We start from the raw sequence: 17,094 nt of genomic DNA, 5'->3' as shown, positions 1-17,094 counted from the left end.
GTTGGATGCCTTTCCCTCAGCCTAGCCGCCTTCCTCTCCTTCCCAGCAGCCACGGCCGCTCCCTCCCCATCTCCTCCTCTTTACACCCCGCTCCTCTGCTCGCATCCCCCAAGGGGGACCACCAGCCCCATCATCCCCGGCCGCCGTCCCCCTCTCGTCTCCCCCCTCCCCCCATCATCCCCTGCCTCTGGCTGGGACCCGCCCGAGGGGGAGGAAAGAGAGGAATTCCATGGAAAGTCTGTGTGTGTGTGTTTATATGCTGGGGAGAGGGGGGAGGACTACAACTCCCATCCTCCACAGCCAGAGGGTGCTGCGGACAAGGGCCCCCCTGCCTGGATGGGATGGGTGGGGGTGTCAAAGTTGAATAATTTGGGTGGGTGAGGGGTTTCCTCCTCCCTTGGATGAGATTGATGGAAAACACAGGAAAGATGGATGCTTTTCTCCGCCCCTCCCCCACTCCCAATTCTGCCCCCCCTCCTTTTTTTGGGGGGAGGGTGTCCTCACTCCCTTGATTTCTGCAGGAGGACCCTGATTGGTTTTCTCTCCCCCCACTTTTTTGGGGGGGAGTTGCATCTCTAGTTTCCCCCTCTCCTCCTTTTTGTTTCCTTCCAGTCTCCCCCCCTTCCTTTTTTTTGCATCCCTTCCTCTATTTTTTCCTTCCCCCCTTTCCCCCCCCCAAATTCCCCTTCCTCCCTTTTTGTTTTTGCATCTCTTCCTTTTAGTTCCCCCTTTTATCCCATTGGATTCCCCTTCCCCCCCTTTTTTTGCATCCCTTCTAATTTCCCCTTCTCCCCTTTTCCTTCTAGTTTGCTCTTCTCCCCCCTTTTTTTGCATCTCTCCCTCTAGTTTTCCTTCCTCCCTTTTTCTCTTCGTTTCTCCTTTCTTCCTTTCAGTTTTCCCCTTCCCCCTTTTTCCTTCCAATTTCTCCTTCCCCCTTTTCCTTTCCAATTCCCCCTTCCTCCTTTTTTCCCTTCGTTTCTCCTTCCTCCCTTTTTCTTTTCAGTTTTCCCCTTCCCCCCTTTTCCTCCCAATTTCTCCTTCCTGCCTTTTTCCTCCCAATTCCTCCTCCCCCTTTTCCTTCCAGTTTCCCCTCCCTCCTTTTTTCCTTTCTAATTTCTCCTTCTTTCTTTTTTCCTTCCAATTCCTCTTTCCCCTTTCAGTTTCCCCTTCCCCTTTTTGGCATTTCCTCTTCTAATTTCCCCCTCCCCTTATTTTTGCCCTCTCTTTCTTTCATTTTCCCCTTTTATTTGGGGGGGGGGGAGGCAGTTGTAGCTAGAGAGAAAAGCACCATGGATTCATCCTGGGGGTCCTTTTTGATGCTTACTTTTTCTGCAAGTGAGTTTTTCCTTCCCCTGCTCTGAGCTCCCCCCTCCCATTTTAAATCATTTTGAAGGGCAGGAAAGTAAAATCGGCTTCTTGGTTTTGAACTTCCTTCTGGCTGAGATTTTTCCTTTGGGGGGGGGTTCTCTTGGCAGTCCACATTCCCCTATCAAAGGCAAGTAGAAGCCATTTCTGTCCTTTCCTTCCCCCAGGGGTTTCTTACCTGTCCCTCCTCCTTTTCCCCCCATTATCTTTTCCATCCATTTGGGGGGGGGGTTAGCTTTTGTTGAGATGGGGGAGTAGTTCCATCTCTTCTGTAGCATCAATATTTGAGGGGCTGCCCCCAAAGAAGAGGGGGTCAACCTATTCTCCAAAGCACCTGAAGGCCGGACAGGAAGAAAACAGATGGAAACTAATCAAGGAGAGAAGCAACCTTAGAAGTAAGAAATTTCCTGACAGTGAGAACAATAAATCAGTGGAACTGCTTGCCACTAGAAATTGTGGGTGCTCCAACATGGGAGGTTTTGAAGAAGAGATTGGGCAACCGTTTGACATGGTGTAGTGTCTCCTGCTTGAGCAGGGGGTTGGACTAGATGATCTCCAAGGTACCTTCTGTTATTTCTGTTTCTCTTTCAGTATTTCACTTAAGAGTGTTTGGATTGCGTTAGCTGTGTGTGGATTTGTTTCCTTGCATTGATGTTTTACCCCCTTTGTAGGGTTTTTTAAAAAAGGGGTTTTGTCTATATGCCTAATGTATTTCACGTGTATTGTTTAGCTTTTAAATGATGGTTGCGTTTCCGCTCTTCTTATTGTTGGTCTGTGACTTGTAAATCGAGATTTCATTGGATTGGAGAAGGTTGAAGTTTTGAAAGCTCAGTCCTTCTCAAACCAATTTGGTCCTTGGGATGGGTGGGTTTTAATAGGGATTGATGCAAACAAATTCCACCTTGATCTTATTCTTTACAATGGTCCATTGTCTTGTAAGGCCCTACGTTGGGTGTTGTTGTTGTTAGTTGCGAAGTTGTGTCCAACCCATCGCGACCCCATGGACAACGCTCCTCCAGGCCTTCCTGTCCTCTCCCATCCTCTGGAGTCCATTGAAGCTCACGCCGACTGCTTTGGTGACTCCATCCAACCACCTCCTTCTCTGCCGTCCCCTTCTTCTTTTGCCCTCCATCGTTCCCAGCATGAGGCTCTTCTCCAGGGAGTCCTTCTTTCTCATTAGATGGCCAAAGCTTTTGAGTTTCCTCTTCAGGATCTGGCCTTCTAAAGAGCAGCCAGGGTTGATCTCCTCTAGGACTGACCGGTTGGATCTCCTTGCAGTCCAAGGGACTCAATGCAGGAGTCTTCTCCAGCACCAGAGTTCAAAGGCCTCCATTCTTTGGCGCTCAGCCTTCCTTATGGTCCAACCTTCACAGCCATCCATTGCAACTGGGAAAACCACAGCATTGACTAGACACACTTTTGTTGACAGAGTGAGGTCTCTGCTTTTTAGTCTGCTGTCTAGATTTGCCATGGCTTTCCTCCCCAGGAGCAAGCGTCTTTTGATTTCTTGGCTGCAGTCCCCATCTGCGGTGATCTGGGAGTTCAGGAAAATAAAATCGGTCACTACCTCCGTTTCTTCCCCATCTATTTGCCAGGAATTGAGAGGGCTGGATGCAATGATCTTAGTTTTCTGAAGGTTGAGTTTCAAGCCAACTCCTTCACCCGCATCAAGAGGCTCTTTAGTTCCTCTTCACTTTCTGCCCTTAGAGTGGTATTGTCTGCATATCTGAAGTCCCAGCAGTCTTAATTGGGTGTATTTGCCCTTAAATCATGCCAATTCGACCTCCCCGGAAGTCTTCTAGGGAGCCGGATTAGGAAGCTGTGGTTGACTTGTCCTTGGGTGACCCACCTCTGTGGGTGCAGGCACAACTTCTGTGTGTGCAATGGCCAGTTGGCTAGGCTTTTGCCCTGGGGGTCCCTTCATTCTGACGTGCCCTCCATCGCTCCTGCCTGTCGGAAGGTGTGTGTGTTTAGGAGAACCTCAACTGCTCACCTGGACCATCTGAAGATTTTTAAGGTCCACTGTCTGTTGACTGACTATAATTTTAGCCCCGTCTGCCTACTTATCCATTGGAAGAGTTGTGTGTCTGACAGGCATTGAATTTCCTGCCTAAGCAAGGGGTTGGACTAGAAGACCTCCAAGGTCCCTTCCAACTCTGCTATGCTATTCTATTCCTAATTCTATTCCCATTTCCATTCCCTATTCTATTCTCCTATTCTATTCCTAATTCTATCCTATTCCTAATTCTATTCCTATTTCCCTATTGTATTCTATTCTATTCCTATTCCCGTTCCTTTCTTTATTCTATTCTATTCCCATTCCTTATTCTATTCCTATTCCCAATTCTATCCTATTCCTAATTCTATTCTATTCCTAATTCTATTCTATTCCTATTCCCATTCCTTATTTTATCCTATTCTATTCCCATTCCTTATTCTGTTCTATTCCTATTCTTAATTCTATTCTATCCTATTCCTAATTCTATTCCTATTTCCCTATTGTATTCTATTCCTATTCCCATTCCTTATTTTATCCTACTCTATTCCCATTTCCATTCCCTATTCTATTCTCCTATTCCTGTTCCCAATTCTATCCTATTCTTAATTCTATTCTATTCCTATTCCCATTCCTTATTTTATCCTATCCTATTCTATTCCCATTCCTTATTCTATTCCTATTCCTAATTCTATTCTATTCCTATTCCCATTCCTTATTTTATCCTATCCTATTCTATTCCCATTCCTTATTCTATTCCTATTCTTAATTCTATTCTATTCCTATTCCCATTCCTTATTTTATCCTATTCTATTCCCATTCCTTATTCTATTCCTATTCTTAATTCTATTCTATTCCTATTCCCATTCCTTATTTTATCCTATCCTATTCTATTCCCATTCCTTATTCTATTCCTATTCTTAATTCTATTCTATTCCTATTCCCATTCCTTATTTTATCCTATCCTATTCTATTCCCGTTCCTTATTCTATTCCTATTCCTATTCCTAATTCTATTCTATTCCTATTCCCATTCCTTATTTTATCCTATTCTATTCTATTCTATTCCCATTCCTTATTCTATTCCTATTCTTAATTCTATTCTATTCCTATTCCCATTCCTTATTTTATCCTATTCTATTCTATTCCCATTCCTTATTCTATTGTATTCCCATTCCCGTTGTATTCCTATTCTATTACTATAAGGTCTCCTTCTGACCTCCTGGGAGATCGTGATGATGATTTAGGGGATTCTCAACGGATTCTGGGAATGAAATTGCCGGATAAACCAGGATTCGCCTATCGGCCGAGTATATATTTTGGCCCAGTCTGTGTAAGTTACCCGTCGAAGCAGGTCTGTGCGTGATGGGTATTGAATGCAACCACCTAACAGATGTTGACGAGAATTTAGGGGATCCCCAAAAGATTCTGGGAATGAAATTTCCAGGGAAAACCGAATTCATCCGTGTTAGTTGACCGATTATAATTTTAGCCAAGTTGGGTCCGGTTACCCATTGGAGCAGGAGTGATGGGTGTGGAGGGTAACCTTGAGGGATCTAATAGATCTTGAGGAGACTTTAGGGAGGATTTCCAAAGGATTCTGGGAACAAAATTGCCAGATAAATCAACATTTATCTATTGACCGATCATAATTTGTGCCAAGACACAGTTACTCATTGGAGCAGGACTGTTGTATGTCGGATATCAACTGCAACCTCAGGTGACATTCTGAGGGGATGCACGTAGTCCTCGACGTACGGTACCACGAGCGAGCCCAACATTTTCTGTTGCTAAGCGAAGCCTTTTGTTGAGTTTTGCCCCCGTTTTACGACCGACCTTGCCGCGGTTGTTAAGTGAATTGCAGCGGTTGATCAGTTAGTCAGACGGTCATTGAGTGAATCTGGCTTCTCCCTATTTTGAATGGGCTTGTCGGAAAGTCGCAAAGGGGGATCGCGCGACCCCGGGATGCTGCCACGGTCGTAAGTATGAACCCGTTTGCCAAGCACCTGAATTTTGATCCCGTGGCCAAGGGGAGGCGACCAAGGGCGTAAAACGGTCCTAAGTTGCCTTTTTTTTCAGTGCTGTTGTTAATGGTGAACGGTCGTTAAATGAACGGCTGTAAGTCGAGGACTGCCTGCGGTTGATTTTAGAGGGTTTCCAAAAGAATTTCTGAACCAAATTGCCAAATCGAACCTGAATTCATGCAAAGGGCCTTCAGGCTAGCTATTAGGACAGGCTAGCTATTAGGACAGGGGTGTCCAAAGTTGGCAACTTTAAGACTTGTGGACTTCAACTCCCAGAATTCCCCAGCCAGCTCTGCTGGCTGGGGAATTCTGGGAGTTGAAGTCCACAAGTCTTAAAGTTGCCAACTTTGGACACCCCTGTATTAGGAGGACACGGAAGAAAGAGATTTTCCGGAGTGGGTTTGCAGGGATTGTCACAGCCAGTTGACCTCGAGGTTGGGTTGAATCTGAAGTCACGCCTCTGGGCTCCTCTCCTCGGACTCCAGTTTCAATCCAGTCTGGCCAGCATAGAGACTGAACAAAGCTCGACTCCTGAAAGAAAATCCATTACTGGACCCTCTTCAAACCAGCGCCGCTTCCTGCCTTCCAGGGACCCTAACCTCCTCCTTTTCGTAAGTTCCCCGTTGGTGGCTGTGGTTTTCCAGCTGCCTGGGGCTTGATTTTTTCGAATTTGGGAGGCTCCGGTGGCTGGGTCGCTGCTCTGGCGACCACGTGGAGCCCGGAGGCCTCATGATCGGCCCCGGAACAGGCTAATGGGCTCTGGTTTCTAGCCCGACAGCCTCTAAAGTCTGAGCATAGCGCCAGCGAGCAGAAGGAGCGCGGAGAAGAGCGCGAAGCCCTCGGCGCCAGGGAAAGCCGCGGAAGCGGTTGGGAAGGCGCGCAGTGGCAGCACAACCCGCTTCCCCCCGAAGCTGTGGCAGCCTCGGAGGGCGCAAACGGCGATAAATTCAAAAGGGGAGAGAGACCGGCTGCTGCAACTGAAGAGGAGGTGAGGGAGGGATCGGGCGGAAGCGCGAGGAGTGTCTGTAAGTAGAGCGCGATGGTGGACAGGGCCCCTTCACCCCCTATGTCCCCTGGGAGGGTACTTCTTCCAGGCAGCGGCCCAGTACGTCCTCCACGAGGCTTAAGGCCTCAGCCGACTGTCGCCCCTCCTATGCCTGTCAGAAGGACGAGGATAGGAGGCACAGGGCTCTATTCAAGACCTTTGCCAGGGCAGAGAGGTTGCAGGCCCTGCAGGGTAGGCTCAGCCCTTCCCCTTCCAGGTCCAGGTCACCCCTAGGGGGCCCTTCTAGGCAGGATTCCCCCCCAGGTCCCCTGATTCCCTGAGGGGGTGCAGTGGTGGGACTGCCCAATCCCCTCCCGTCTCCATGGAGGATCTTGACTAAGTAGATAACCAGCCTGGGTTTCTATCCCTAGAGACACAGCTGGGAGGTAGAGATCCGTCCAGGTCTACTCTGGCACGTATCCCCAGCCATAGTCAGGTGCCAGTGGGATCCAGCTGGGATTCCTTAGATATGGAGGACCTGCCTGTGGGTCTTCAGAACCTCATTGAAAGAGACATTGCCTCTGGTGTGGCTGCAGGCATGCAGTGCCAGGTGCCTCTGCTCCTCAGGGCAAGGTCATGGTCCCCAGCTCTTCATCATCCCAGCCACAGGGCCCTTCCCAGCCAGTCTGTCCCCCTGGGTCCCCTTCCTTGGCAAGTGAGGGGTCTGTCCTGGGGGACAAGGGGCAGCCTGACCCAGATCTCTCTGAGGACCTGGAGCCTGACCCCCTGGCTTGACGGGATTGTTCCCTCCTACCTTGTTCCAGCCCCTCCTACGCAAAGCGCGTGCCACTGCTCAGCTGGGGGGGGGGCGAGGCGGCAAAGGAAGGGGAGCCAGCAATGAAGCTCCAGGGCACGGTCTATTCTGAGCCCAAAACGGTTAAGGAGCAGATCCCTGCTCCCGACCGATTCCTGGAAGTAGTTAAGAGGCAGTGGGAGACACCTGGGACCTTTCCCACCCCAGGCAGCAATGACAGACGGTTCTATAACATCGAAGCAGATTTCTCCCAAGCATTGCAGATGCCCTCTGGGGATCCGCCGGTGGTGGCCTTGGCTGCCCCAGTCTCACTGGTACCCAAGGATGTGGCAGACAACCTGAAGGCAGAGGACAGGAAGGTGGAGATGATCCCAGGAAGACCTTCCAGTCGTTGGCTTGGGCCATTAAGGCGGCAGCCTCCGCTTAGTTTCTCAACCATATGGCCATCCTTTGGATGGAGCAGATTCAGGCGCGCGTTCCACCGGAGGACGTCCGCCTATACCAGGATATCAACAAGTTAGTGGCGGTCGCTCAGTTCTCGGCTGACCCAACCTTAAACGCCATGAAGTTTGCTTCCAGGGCTATGGCATCGTCCGTCGCGTCGCCTCCTGTGTCTCCGTGGCTGGCAGGCGGACAATGGGGAAGTGGCAACTAGCGACAGCGGCATACACGGGGGGTTCCCTCTTTGGGACGTCCCTTGACACCATCCTGGTGGAGGATATGAACAAAAAGAAGGCGCTTCCGACATTGACCAAGAAGTCGGAGCAGAGGACCACGCCCTATTATCACAGGTCAGCACAGTGACCGCAGGAACAGGACACCCGCCAGAGCAGGTACCTGGCGGGCAGGGCGGATAGGCCATCCGACGGGATTCAATCGGGACAGATCCTGCTTCCAGCCACATGGCAAACGGCCCTTTCGAGGGGGGGGTCGCCCCTTCCGCCGGGGCAAGTAGGTCGGCCACTACCCCACCCATTGGCGGCCGCCTAGCTCTATTCGCAAAACCCTGGGCGGAGATATCCACGGATGCCTTGGTCCTCAGCACAGTGACCCATGGTCTCTGCCTGGAATTCCTTTCCCTTCCCCCCAATTGTTTCCGGGTGTTCCCCCCGGCCAAGAACGTTGACAAGCGCCAGCAAATGTGGCAGGCCATCCAGCACCTGCTCGACATTGCGGCCACAGAGAGAGTCCCTACGGACCAGGCAGGCAAGGGGTTCTATTCAAACCTGTTCCTAGTGCCAAAATCATCGGGGGCATGGAGAGCCATTTTAGACCTAAAGCTTCTAAACCAATTCTAAGTCTATAGACGTTTTAAAATGGCATCCCTCAAGTCCATCCTGGCAGGGATTCGGGAGGGGGGACTACATGGCATCCGTTGATCTCACGGAGGCTTACCTGCACATCCCCATCCTCCCCGAGCAGAGGCGTTTTCTACGCTTCTCCTACTTAGGGCTTCACGACCAGTACAGGGCTCTACCGTTTGGGTTGGCTTCGGCCCCCAGGACCTTTACCAAGGTGTTAGCGGTAGCAGCTGCCCATCTGAGGGAGATTCTCATCAGGCTCTTTTGCTACCTGGATGACATCCTTGTCCAGGGGGCGTCTCCTGCTCAGACTAGGTCAGATCTTCAGCAGGTCATTGACACCTGCCAAGGCTTAGGGCTCTCGATTAACTTCGAGAAGAGTACTCTCACCCCATCCACCCGAATCCTACACCTGAAGGGCGGTGATTGATTCCCGGTTGGGTCGAGTGTTTCTTTCCCCGGATCACAGGTCCAACTTGTTGAAGTTAATTAACCAGATCCGGAAGGATCGTCGTGTCCCCGTAGCCCTTCTTTCCAGCTTGCTGGGAAAGTTCATAACATGCATCGAAGTGCTCCCGTGGGCGCGACTACATGCCAGGAGGCTGCTGCCATATCAGAGGGCCGATTCCAGCAACTCAACGCTCAAGGTACCAGCAATGCCACAGGTGCCGAAGTCTCTCAAGTGGTGGATGTCCCCGGCATTGCTCAAGGGCTGTGAATTCAGGGAACAAGAGCATCTCATATTGACAACGGACGCCAGTCTGTTCGGTTGGGGGGGCGACTCTAGACTCCCAGCTGGCACAGGGCCAGTGGTCAAAGAATGACCTTCAACACAACATAAATTGGCTGGAGCTCCGGGCAGTCCACCTCGCCTTGCGACGTTTCCAAACCTCAGTAGAAGATCATCACGTCCTCGTCTTAACAGACAACGTTGCAGCAAAGGCGCACACCAATCGACGGGGGCACACGATCCAGAGCGTTGCACACCGAGGCGATGTCACTGGGATACCGGGCGGAGAAACACCTGCGCTCCATCCGAGCGGAACACATCACCGGCGTCGACAACCACCAGGCGGACTGGCTGAGCCAGGAGACGGTAGACAACGGAGAGTGGAGTCTGTCCAAGGAGCTCTTCCAAGGGATCTGCCAGAGGTTCGGGAGATTGTGGACCTGTTCGCCACTCCGTCCAATGCTCAGCTGCCGCGGTTCTTCTCTCGGTTCCCAGCTCGGGGAATGGAGGGGGTCAACTCCCTTTGCTCCAAGTGGCCGGTCGGGCTGCTGTACTCTTCCCCCCCCACCTCTCCTTCCCGGGGTTATCCAGAAGGTAGTCAGAGAGCAGGCTGAAGTAATCCTAGTGGCCCCCTACTGGCCCAGAAAGGTCTGGTTCGCGGACCTGCTGAGTCTGTCGGCAGGGAGACTGGAGGATTCCCCGGGGGGAGGTGAGATTGCTACAGGGGAAGTTGGTCCATCCAGATCCACAGTGGCTCCAACTGGCCGTGTGGAGATTGAGCGGGAGTGCCTGAGAGGCGCCCTCCTGTCCCAGAAAGTGATCACAACCATCGAGGCCTCCCGCAGACAGTCAACCAACAGGATTTACGATTCCACCTGGGTGACGTTTGTTTCCTGGTGCCAGGCCGCCCACCTGACCCCTTCCAGGGCCATGGTCCCTCATGTCTTGGAATTCCTCCAGGAGGGTCTGGACAAGGGCCTGTCCCTAGCCACGGTTAGGAGACAGTTGGCGGTACTGGCCACGGTGCTACCTGGGGAGGGGCCCCACTCCGCTACCTCCTTTGCCCTTAGTTAAGAGGTTCCTCAAGGGGGCGGCCCACCTTTGTCCACTGCAAGTCCACAGGTTTCCTACGTGGCACCTTCCCACGGTGCTACGGGCCCTTAGGGCCGAGCCTTTTGAACCGCTCCGGACGGTCAGCCGGAAGCTACTCACGTAAGGTTGTGTTCCTGGTGGCTATCACCTCGGCCAGGCGAATCTCGGAGCTAGGGTTCCTTTCCTCCAGGGAGGATCTATGCACGTTTCACAACAACAGGATAGTGCTATGCCTGGACCCGTCATTCCTGCCCAAGGTAAACACGGTCTTCCACCGGGCCCAGGAGGTGGTTCTCCTGGACTTCTGCCCAGACCCGGCCAGGGAGTGTGAGCACAGGTGGCATCACCTAGATGTAAGAAGGGCCTTACGGATCTACCTAAGGCGGACCGCGGAGTTCCGTAGGTCTGAGGCTCTGTTTGTATCGTTCCAACCCTCGTCACTAGGAAAGAGGTTTCCCCTTCCACCATTAGCCGTTGGATCCGTGTGACCATTAACCTCGCCTACGAGGTGCAAATCTTGCTGGTTCCGGCCGGCATCACGGCCCATTCCACTAGGAGTGCGGCCACCTCGGCGGCTTGGGCCTCTCAGGTCCCTATAGAAGACATCTGCGGGACAGCAACGAGGGCCTCCCCGTTGCCCTTCATCCGGCATTTCGCATCTTCCGACGCAGCGTTCGGCCGCAGGGTCCTGCAGCAGGTCCTGTCGGATCAGTGAGGGCCCACCCTATGGGACGGAACTTGGGTATGTCCCATCCCTGGACCATCCTGCAAACCCACTCTGGAAAATGACAGTTGGTCTTACCTGTTATTTTAAGAGGTCTTTGCAGGATGGGCCAGTTCCCACCCTAGGTTAGATAGACAGTATTGGGGGGTGGAGGTGTCTCCTTTGTGACTTGTTTTCAGGATCTCGGGAGCGCACACTGCATTGAAACTGGAGTCAGAGGAGAGGAGCCCAGAGGCTTCAGATTCAACCCAGTCTCGAGGCCAATTGGCTGTGACAATACCATCACTGGCCCATCTTGCAAACACCTCTTAAAATAACAGTTCAGGTAAGACCACAAGGTCATTCTCAGGTTTTGTGAATCTGCTTGCCTTTTGTGACACGTCCACTCACACCGGGGCTCCCCTTGCACACCTTCAGCTAGGTGTGTGCAAAACGCAGCACTTGAATTAAGTTTCTGGGAAATGCAGGAAGGTGTTCAACCTATTCCAAATTATATTCTATTCCCATTCCTTATTTTATTCTATTCCATTTTCTATTCATTCCATAATCTAATCTATTCTATTCCTATTCCTAATTCTATTCATTCCCATTCCCTATTCTATTCCTAATTCTATTCTATCCCTATTCTATCGCTCTTCCCATTCCCTATTCTATTCTGTTCTATTCCATTCCTATTCCTAATTCTATTTTATCCCGATTCCCATTCTCTATTCTATTCTGTTCTCTTCTCTTCTTTTCCATTCCTATTCCTAATTCTATTCCTATTCTTATTCCCACTCCCAATTCTATTCTATTCCTATTCCCATACCGATCCAGCTATTCCAGGGTGGTCCAGTAATTTAAATGGATTTTCCAGAACAGGAAGTGGTTTGTGGTTTACTGTCGAATGACAGTCACCACACCCAGAAGTTGCTGGGTTGACATTCCTTCCCTGGAGCATGCGTGCGCTTGCTGAAACTCGATGCTTAACCTCTAGGGAAGGCATTTATTTATTTATTCATTGATTGATTTGTATGCCGCCTTTTATTATTTTTGCAAATAGCTCAAGGCAGCAAATGTGTCCTTCCTTCATTTGTTTTCCTGATAAGAACAACCTTGTGAAGTGGGTTGGACTGAGAGAGAGAGAGAGACTGGTTCAAAGTCACTCAGCCAGCTTTCAAGGCTAATTTAGAACTAGAACTCACCGTCTCCTGGTGATTGGCCCAAAGTCACCCATTTGACTTTCATGGCTAAGACAGGACTAGAATTCACGATCTCCTGGTGATTGGCCCAAAGTCAACCATCTCGCTTTCATGCCTAAAACAGGACTAGAATTCTCAATCTCCTGGTGATTGGCCCAAAGTCACCCAACTGGCCTTCATGCCTAAAGCGGGACTAGAACTCACCGTCTCCTGGTGATTGGCCCAAAGTCAACCAATTGGCTTTCATGGCTAAGGCAGGACTAAAACTCATTGTCTTCTGGTGATTGGTCCAAAGTCACCCAGCTGGCTTTCATGCCTAAGGCGGGACTAGAACTCCACGTCTCCTGGTGATTGGCCCAAAGTCCCCCAGTTGACTTTCATGGCTAAGGCGAGACTAGAACTCACCATCTCCTGGTGATTGGCCCAAAGTCACCCAGTTGGCTTTCATGGCTAAGGCGGGACTAGAACTCCACGTCTCCTGGTGATTGGCCCAAAGTCCCCCAGTTGGCTTTCATGGCTAAGGCGGGACTAGAACTCACCATCTCCTGGTTTCTAGCCTGGTGCCTTCACCACTAGACCAAACCTGCTCTTTGCCAAACTAATCATAGGGTAGGATCTACTCAGAGCTGGGTTTCACATAATTTAACAACCGGTTCGTGCAGAACTGAAAATGTGAGCGCGCACAACGCTAAAGCACCAAGGGGAGGGGAAAAAACACACAGCGATTTCATGCACCCGGCTTCCGGCACACCTTCTCGGACAGTGAGTAGAGCGGGTGATGTGCAGAAATCAGCTGGGCTGCGTGGGCGGGGCGAGCGAGCCAGAGAGTGAGATATATAGGGCGGGATAGCGCCAGGCTGGGTAGGTGGGCCAGCCGGCGATCGGAATGACCGGTTCGTCTGAACCACTCCAAACCGGAGGCAGCCCACTTCTGGATCTACTCTCATGTCCGCATGGCTTTGAGAGACCCATGTTTCTATCAACTGCAGTGAATCCCTGAACAACAGGGGCAAGAGAGGTCGTAAAATGGGGCAAAACTCACTGTCTCGCTTAGGAACAGCATATTTGGGCTGAACTGTGGCCGTATGTTGAGGAACACCTACACCCTCCATGTTGTTCTAACCCAGGTGTCGGCAACCTGAAACACTCAAAAAGAGCCACAAAGGTCCTAACCGGAAGCCCCCCTTCAATTCTGGAGCCGACCGGAAGTCCGGTTTCCCCCACCATAGAGTCTCCTGCTAGCACGGTGTCCTTTTTCCTCTATCTGTCCTAACCGAAAGCTCTTATCAATTGTGGAGGCGACAGGGAGCCACAGCAGAGGGATGAAAGAGCCACATGCGGCCCCAGAGCCACATGCGGCCCCAGAGCCACATGCGGCCCCAGAGCCACATGCGGATCCAGAACAGCAGGTTGCTGACCCTTGTTCAAGTCTAACATCACATGGAGGGGGAAACAGCCCTAAAGCTGAAATTCCCTTCTTGGATGGGAGAGTTTTAGGCTCTTCGCCTCCTTCCACGTGTTGAAAAGGAGTCTCTGGTAACGAGCGAGGTGTGTCTTGACTTGCCGTTGCCGTTCTTTCATTTCCTGCAATTAATCGTGCTCGGCGGGTGCCAATTTCTCTCCTTATTACATCCATGCCCTCTGGGGTTGCGTGTGCCACTCTTGTGATTGCACGGCTCTTGGAGGACGCAACCCGGATTGAGTCACGCCTACGGAGCTCTTCCGAGAGTGCCTTTTGGTGCTGGGCGGGGCGGAATTGACCGTTTGCGGTAGTTGTGGTAAATTTGAACTAGCGGCTTTTTTTTTTACCTCAGAGAATTTCCATTGCCGGGTTAAAAATAAAAAAATGAAGCGTCTGAATCTAAAAATGGCAGGTAGTTTTTTAGGATGTCGGTCGTCCCCAAGCTGCTTTTTTCCCGAAAAGGCAAGTGGACTTTTGTTTTTCCTTGGAAGACGCTTCGCTTCTCATCCAAGGAGCTTCCTCAGTTCTTCACTTCGGATGCAGAAGAAGCTCCTTGGATGAGAAGCGAAACGTCTTCAAGGGGGAAAAAAAAAAGGCAAAGAAAGTCCAATTGCCTTTTTTTGGGGGGAAAAAAAACACCTTGGGGACAACCGTGACCTGATTCTCCATAATTCTCAACCATGAGAATCGCCATAAACCAGGGGTGTCCAAACTTGGGAACTTTAAGACTTGTGGACTTCAACTCCCAGAATTCCCCAGCCAGCCATGCTGGCTGGGGAATTCTGGGAGTTGAAGTCCACAAGTCTTAAAGTTCTCAAGTTTGGACACCCCTGCCCTTTGGGATGTAGGCCTTAACTAGGGCAGTCTTTCTGCATCCAAAAGTAAAGAAAGACACACCACCTTCAAATTTGCTACATTTCGAACGCAGCTAGTCCTTGATTTACGACCGCAGTGGAGCCCAACATTTCGGCTGTTAAGCGAGACATGGGTTAAATGAGTTTTGCCCCCCATTGTACGACCTTCTTGGCCACAGTTGCTAAGTGAATGACTGCCGTAGATCAGGAAGTCATCTGATTGTGAAACGAATCTTGTCTTCCCCGCCGACTGCTTATCGAGAAGGTCGCAAAAGAGGATCCCGTGACCCCGGGACACTGCAACGGTCATAAATACGAGCCAGTTGCTAAGCACCTGGATTTTTATCACCTGACCAATGGGGATGCCACCGAGGTCGCATGTATGAAAAACGGTCATGAGTCCCATTTTTTCGGTGCCGCTGTAAGTTTGAACGGTCACTAAACGAACGGTTGTAAGTCGAGGACTCCCTGTATTGCAACAGCGTGCCTTGCAGTGGGAAGGGCTGAAACATTACACCCCTGTCTGTTTTGATGAGCTCTCAATATGCACTGATTAAACGTTCTTCCATTTATAAGCTTAATGGAGCCCAAAATGTTGGCTGTGGAATTCTGGGAGTTGAAGTCCGCAGATCACCACGGTGGAAAATAACTCCTGAATGGCAACAGCAAACGGGCTCTCTACGTATGGTCGGCAACCTTAAAAACTCAAAAGAGCCATTTGGATCCATTCCCCACAGAAACCACAAAAACCCTTCCCGCGCCTGACTATTTCCTGAGCGGACCACAAAACCACAAAGTCTCCTCCTTGAGCAGGGGGGTTGGACTAGAAGACCTCCAAGGTCCCTTCCAACTCTGTTACTCTGTTAAATACCCTTTCGTCGCTTTTGTTAAATATCCTGTTGTTTTTTTGAAGGTCTCTTTCTGCCACCATGGGGAGGGTTTTTTTTTTGGTGGTTTATGGGGACCCAGAACCGTGGGCTCAGCATGGCCGTTCCAAAGATTGCGCAGGAGGTCGTCCTCCCCTAACGCTTTCCGTGTCTTGGCAGGGAGGCTGAGCTCTGCAGGAGCCGACGGAGGGAGGAACGATGCCGGTGGTGTGGCCAACACTTCTGGACCTCAGCAGGGATGAATGCAAAAGGGTCCTCCGTAAATTGGGTAAGGGCAGCCTGGAAGGGAAGGGCACGATTCTGGACCTCAAGGTGGAAAGTACCACATTTTTCGGTGTATAAGATGCACCAGAGTATAAGACGCACCAAGACGTTGAAGAGGTAAAGTAAAAAAAAAGTTTACAGGCCTCCCAAACCCTCTGCAAGCCTCATTTTTTGTGAAAAACGGGGCATGCAGAGAGTTTGAGAGGCTTGCAGAGTGCTCCTGGGGGCTGGGGAGGAGCAAAAAACGGTTCCATTTTTTGCAAAAAACCAGGGCATGCATAGGCTTTGGGAGGCTTGTAGAGTGCTCCTGAGGCGGGGGGGGGGGGGGGGGAGAAATGAGCAAAAAAAACCCAGAAGCACTTTGCAGGCCTCCCAAAGCCTCTGCATGTCCATTTTTGTAAAGGGGGCAGGGTTTCGGGGGGGGGGGCAAAACTGCTGTATTCCGTGTATAAGATGCACCCAGATTTTCTCCCTCTTTTTGGGGGGGGGGGGAAAGGTGCGTCATATACTCCGAAAAATGCGGTAGGCATGACGTAACCCATGCTAAAGCACCAAGGGGAAGGGAAAAAAGTATGGGAGATCTTAATTGGTCGGGGCTCCAAGGGACCCCCCCGCCCCCCAAACCTGTGCTAAGATTTCGATGTGTCCGATGATCCCTCTCTGATTCCAGAGGTTTTGTGCAATTCCAAATGGGGTTTGTTTGTTTATCATATTTGAGAATAGCCCATCTCCCTCCTAGAAGGACTCTGGGTGGTGTACAATAAAGAGGGGTGTGGCTGGAGCAGAGAGCGCAGGAGAATCTGTCAATCTAGCAGCCCCCTCCAGAGTAGAACTACACCATTGATCCCTAGATCAATGTTCTGACCCAGCTCCTCAAACACAACAAACCTCTGACGTTAACTCAAACGATTATTACCTCAGGCTAACAAGTCCGTCCGTCCAGGAGATGGATAGTTGTCAGCCACATCTATTATCTCTGCCCCCTGCCTTTTATCCCCAGAGCTAGGGTGGGGCTTTGCTAGCAGCGGTGGCTCTTCCGTACGAAGGACCAGCCCATAGATTTCCACTGCTCTCCTCTCCTCTGCCACATCTATTCATCTCTGCCCCCTGCCTTTTATCTCCAGAGTTAGGGTGGGGCTTTGCTAGCAGCAGTGGCTCTTCCGTCCCAAGGACCGGCCCATGGATTTCCACTGCTCTCCTCTCCTCTGCCTTCTGCGTATCCACGCATCAGGCACTGGCCCAAGCTGTTCCTCCTCTTCCTCATCAGCCACCTAGGCCAGAAATGTTCCCAACATCTTCCCTTGCAGTATTCCTAAAGGCAAAAAGTGACAGGACGTCTGTTTGCATCCCTTGATCGTTTTCTGCAACTTCCTGTGAATCTCTTATGGCGGCCAGAGTCAGACAGTGAGGAGGTTG

The 17,094-nt window shown here is 50.9% G+C and overlaps 1 protein-coding gene across 3 annotated transcripts in view; it reads left to right on the top strand.

The window, feature by feature from the left end:
- The window catches only part of EMSY (EMSY transcriptional repressor, BRCA2 interacting), a 56,782-nt gene that overhangs the window by 245 nt on the left and 39,443 nt on the right, over nucleotides 1-17,094 (top strand). For 2 of the 3 annotated variants that reach the window (XM_081951760.1, XM_081951758.1), the window contains exon 2: nucleotides 15,574-15,682. In XM_081951760.1, the coding sequence (XP_081807886.1) occupies nucleotides 15,613-15,682 (70 nt within the window). In that variant the 5' untranslated portion in view covers nucleotides 15,574-15,612. Of the gene's footprint in view, nucleotides 1-1,735; nucleotides 1,761-15,573; nucleotides 15,683-17,094 lie in introns of those variants that run through there. The other variant, XM_081951759.1, reaches the window with a different exon arrangement.

This window comes from Natrix helvetica (assembly GCF_964273705.1).
Source record: "Natrix helvetica genome assembly, chromosome: 4".
Lineage (NCBI taxonomy): Eukaryota > Metazoa > Chordata > Lepidosauria > Squamata > Natricidae > Natrix > Natrix helvetica.
Note: the sequence above shows the minus strand (reverse complement) of the source record. Positions and strands in the feature narration are given on the sequence as shown.